Genomic DNA, 5,520 nt, shown 5'->3' on the forward strand with positions numbered 1-5,520 from the left:
AGACAGCCAGAGCTTCTTCTGCTTCTCCCACATTCCCTTTCTGCGGTGTACGTGTTAAGGGAGAGGGAGTCAACAACAGTAACACATTTCAAATTAGAAATAAGTCAAATTATTGGTTGCATTTGAAGCAGGAAGTTTTACATCCAATCCCAGTAATGATGTTAACACATAAAGCAGACAATGCACAGGCACTTTAGTGATATCCTTGCAGCTGATATCCCCCCCCGAGGTCTCAAAAGAAATAAAATCCTGAGTACTTCAACACTGGCGCAGTTACAAACTGTTCCATATCAGAAATGTTAATAATATTTCTGGTGGGCTGTGTGACAGACATCCTGTCATTTGTTATCTCAGCTACTTATCGGGTTATGATGCACATTAATGGAAAGACAAGGTAATGAGCAGGTGTGTGCTCCCTGACTAAACAGGGATTATTGTTGTTAATGAAAGGTAAACTGAACGTAGGCATTTAACTCTCTACAGATGTTTTCCAGTGGTGATTTATCTGAAAGATTGTGGAATCTGTACCAATCAGGCATCCAAAGAGGACAATATCTGAAGTGCAGTTAAAAACTATGTAAAAAATACGTAATCTATAAATGTATGTCTGTATGTCTGTATGTATGTGTGTACAGTATGTATGTACAGTATGTATGTATGTATGTATGTATGTATGTATGTATGTGTGTATGTACAGTACGTATGTATGTATGTATGTATGTGTGTATGTACAGTATGTATGTCTGTATGTATGTATGTACAGTATGTATGTATGTATGTATGTATGTATGTATGTATGCAGTGTAAAGCACAGTGCTGGTAAACATCCCAATTAAGACGTAATTAAGACGTATGTTTTGTCTAGAGAGAATGGCAAGAATTACGGTATTCTTCAACATCAACATTTATTTTTGGCCCGTGGCCTTCCATCCAGATACCGTTTGGCCCTTCATATGACAGAATTTGGGCACCTTTGTGTTGTAGCTTTTGCGTTTGTGTTGTGACTGTTGTATTTGTGTTTTGCATCGTAGATAATGCATCAAATGTGCTTATTACTTTTTGCTGTTGAATTACCTTAAGATGCAGTTTTACAAGCTTGTATCTCTTCATTTACAAAACGCTAAGAGATCTGCAGAATCAAGAACAGAAGACTTTTCAAATATAGGACAAGAATTTTAGAAATCTTACAAATTCAGGGTTGCTTTACTCAAGACATAATAATATAGACAAAATGTGATTTGCTTTGCATAAGTCACATTACAGTAATATGCAATGAAGAAGAAGATGCTGTCCACCCTTTGTTCCCCCACTGTTTAGATTCAGTGGCAGAAGAAAAGACTAAACCCTATAAATATAATGAATAATAAAATATAAATCAAAACAAGGATGACGTGATTCATGATCTCACTGTGGTATTGGAGCTGACAGCTTCTGTCAGCTGACATGTCCCTAAAGAACGCCTCAAGCTTTCTGTCTCCTCTCCCAGTAATACTGTGATGTGTCTGAAATTACTTTTTTTGTGTGTTATTTTTTTAAAACCAACACAACGTTACAAATCTCTGCTGAGGCCGGTTTTCCTGGGAATTGAGGTAACATATGTTGGCCTTTTGTTTTCAAATGTAGCAGGGCAAAGTAATAAAGCTCGGCTTAGCTTTAGTAAGCCAGTGGGTCTCACTATCACTACAGGAATTCAGAATTATCTTTCCACCTGTGCCTTAGAATATAGGTTCCCCTACATCTTTATATCATGATAAAGTACATTTTTATCTTTATCTTAGACAACTGTGGTCCAACTTAATAAGATTGGCGGCGCTAAGCTCTGGACACAGAGGAACTTGTTTTGGTGGAACATTTGTACCACGCAAAAGAAAACATACAATATTAACTAAAGTCAACTGTTCACAGTACAGTTTACACAGTAACGTGAGTTATTTCAATTAGCTGGATACATGGTTAAAAGTAATTTACTCCTATCAGTGTATTGCTGTGTGTATATTTTGTCCATAGCAAATCGCCACCAATTTACCAAGTGTCTCAGTTAGATAGTAAAATCCCCTAAACATATTCCTTGTAAATCTTTACTATCATTTCCTGAAAAAAACAAGCATGCCTGCCTTATTGCACGATCCAAATTTTCCTAAAAACTTGCCATTGTCAGCGTATCGCTTGCTAGCTCAAAGCTTGTTGTCGTTTCCCCGAAGGGAACATACAGGAGTTTTAGACGGCAACACACAGAGCAGAAGGTGAGGAACATCCGGTGGCGCTGTACGTGAGCCAATTATCTTGGACATGCACCGTCGTAGATCCAGACTACCCCTGTCATATCACATGTAGGCCTAGTTATGTGATCAATTGTTGATTCAAAAATAATGCTTTGAGCAGCTTTAATAAAGTTTTTTTAAGAAATGTGTTTTACTGTTATGACTGGAACAAAGCAGTTTGCCTTTAGAACATTATAAAGCACATTTGGATTTGCAATAGGCTACTTTTACGTGTGATGCGTTTTGGCAATTTCCGCTGTGATTATATCTATGTAACAGCCTGTAATTATAGTACACGTTTCACATGTTGTTTTAAATTGTTAAATTCACATGTTAAATCTTTGTCTCACAGAAAGACATTTATATAGGCTATTTCACAAGTAATTTTAGAATGGTAAGTAGACCTAGGCTATTATTGGCTTAAAAAAAACAGAGCCAACACGTAACCAAATTGTCTGGCACTTAAACATATAACACATTTAGGTGGTTGCTAAGGAAATAAACGTTTAAAAGCCTCAAGAATTGTGTTAGAGACGCCCCAGCACGCCTGTAGTCAGTAATCTATATTTTTACATTGAGGTAACAAACTGTTACCCATTCTCGTTCTGTAATTGGACAAAACGCTCCAGAAGTGATCAAACCAACATGAGCCTCACTTCGCTGCAGCCGACGGCGCAACTCCGTCCACCGCGTCGCGTCGCCGCGTCCACGTTCACGGTGCTGCCGACAGAATGAGTTCTGTTTAAGCCTGTGTTTGAAACGTTTCCAGGGTTAGTCCAATAGGCGTTGCCTGGTACCGTGTGAAGTGTACGCCGAATTTCTTCCTTCAACAGCTTTTGTGAGATGTTCTTCATTTACCATGGCAAGGGGTCTGTTTCCATGGGGGTTGTTTAGAAAGCGTCTGTTCGTCCAGGTAAGCTTCTGGGAATCCCCCTTTACCGTGGTGTCCAAATGGGAATCTACCCAGGCTCTGTGTATGTAGGCTTTAGACTGCCGCGCATGTTACCGGTAGATGTAGCCCACTGTATGCGACGGTGCGACGTTTAGATAGCCTGATCATCATTTGACCTTCATATTGTTTCAATAGTCCTTTCACATTTGTGGTTATTTGCAGGCGTTACAGTAGGCTTATAGGTGTTTCAGACTGAATCATAAAATCACTTGATGCTCGACGGCTCGACAGGAATCAACCCTCCTCCTGATTCCCGTTGCTGTAGCAACCACGTCCATGATACATCTAGCTGTATAGTCAAAATAAACTGTTTCAGAGGCTGGAAAACTTTATCATCACCTGACAATACGTGAGACGTTTATGGTTTCCTTATTGTCCTTCTGTGTTCTGTGGTATATTTGGGGTTTTTTTGCACCACAGAAGAAGAAATGCTTTACCACCATTCACTTGAAAAAATATTTTCCAAACGTTTCATAAAAATATGAAATCATAAACACGTGACATGCGCTGCCCTGGTTATCCTGATCTTGTTGAAGAATATTAACAGCAGTGGGCCCCTCCACGCATCAACAACTAGTGATTTTCAGTATTTTTGTGGGCCCCCCACATGAGGGCCCTGTATGTATTGTATGTATTGAGTCCCCCCCCCACCCCAAATCCGATGCACCTGTGTAACAGTTCGATGTGAGTGAAATTAGATGAAGCCTACTGTGGCATTCTTCATAAGTAAAATTAAACTCTGCTAGGGAAGGCCCTCAAGGATATGAGGAGGTCTCGGGATCCACATAGTTAGATAATTGACAGAAAGTCAACATTCTCTGGCTGACTGATGTAGAACAGTAAACGTGCCTTTCTGCACCACCACGCTATTTTGACTGAATGTTTTGCTAATTGGATTTATCTTTGAGACCTTCGGCCACAGCCCTTTGCTGCATTCACTTTGGTCAAACATAGTCTGATCTCATCTCAGTTGCTGCATGTGTGCTTCCTGCCTGTGTCCTTACATGTTAGAGACAAAAACTGTCAAGTGCGGTGATAGAGGGAGGAACAGCCTGTCTCAAGGGACAGCCACCATATCGCTCAGTTTTCTAGGCCACCACAGCCTTCCAGTGACAACTTAGGAGGTGTCATTCATTGATCCTTGGAGAGAAGCTGTTTCCACTGAAATACTAGAACAGACAAGTCCTGTATCCTATCCAGATTTGGTTCTATTTTAGTTAAATCTTTAGCCAATATTTTTAAATCAAATACAGATAGTCCTTTCCTATTTCAAAAACACAAACATGTTTGATTGAGCACAATTTTCCTGTTCATGGTTATTTCACTTCACAAATGATAAAAAGATCATTTGTCTCTTCATGTCTAAGCATGTAGTGCCAATTGATAAATTAAGTGTCCATAAATCAAGCGGATGCTGTGTGACATCTGTAGTGACATTTATTGAGACTGATTTTTGTTACATTAATTTTCAATTTTAAAAATATATGTAGCCTACATTTTCCACGTATAAACATCTGAAAAAGACTAGAAAAACATTTTGTTAAATTGTTACATAATCCCAAATGTTTCCAACAATTGTCAAACCCAGAAAATCTTCATCAAGGACACTGTCCGTATAATTTGGTCGTCCTATCCCCTCTAGAACAGCCTGCCCCTTTGCGCATACGTCTGCCAGAAGCTGTCATAAATTGAATTTTTTGCCAGTATTAAGACAAATTTTTCAACACACTAGAATTTAATCATTTGTTAACCAGATGAGGGATTTTAACTACAAGCATCTGGATCAAAGGTTATCCGAGAAATAAGCTGAGGAAATGTTAGGAACAGCTCGGCTCCAGCCCCTCCACCTACGTGCCCAAACAGCATAGGAGAAATACATTTTTTTAACATTACTGTAAACTGCTGTAGTCAATAGACCTCTGCGGATAATTCAGCTCCCGGTAAAAACCTCCTGTATGATGAACACTGAAGAAATCCTAAGCGGGAGAAATTGACTGCAATCACAACAGAAATGTTTAAAGTAACCTATATTTAATAGGATTTGTTACATTACTTTTTTTTTTTTTTTTACAAATAAGGGGGCCGGTTCCCCTGACAGGAAGCTGCAGACCTTGCAAGAATAACCTGTGCCTACATTTATTGTGTGTGAACTCCATGCCCTTGATATTAGTTTTACAGCATCATAAAGTAATGTTCACATGTGTCAATGTCGCAGTATTGAGTCAGCATGCGTGCCTTGTGCGTGTGTGTTGGAGTGGAGGTGGTGGTGGTGGTGGTGTTGGTGGTGGTGTGTGTGTGTGTGTGTGT

General features: G+C 39.4%; 1 protein-coding gene across 1 annotated transcript in view; it reads left to right on the forward strand.

Annotated features, from left to right (window-relative positions):
- Positions 1 to 2,911: 2,911 nt before the first annotated feature.
- LOC116695695 (divergent protein kinase domain 1A) overlaps positions 2,912 to 5,520 on the forward strand; it is an 11,624-nt gene continuing 9,015 nt past the window's right edge. The window contains exon 1 of the mRNA XM_032526108.1: positions 2,912 to 3,174. Coding sequence (XP_032381999.1) covers positions 3,121 to 3,174 — 54 coding nt within the window. The 5' untranslated portion in view covers positions 2,912 to 3,120. The remainder of the gene's footprint in view (positions 3,175 to 5,520) is intronic.

Source organism: Etheostoma spectabile, chromosome 9 (assembly GCF_008692095.1).
Source record: "Etheostoma spectabile isolate EspeVRDwgs_2016 chromosome 9, UIUC_Espe_1.0, whole genome shotgun sequence".
Taxonomy (NCBI): Eukaryota; Metazoa; Chordata; class Actinopteri; order Perciformes; family Percidae; genus Etheostoma; species Etheostoma spectabile.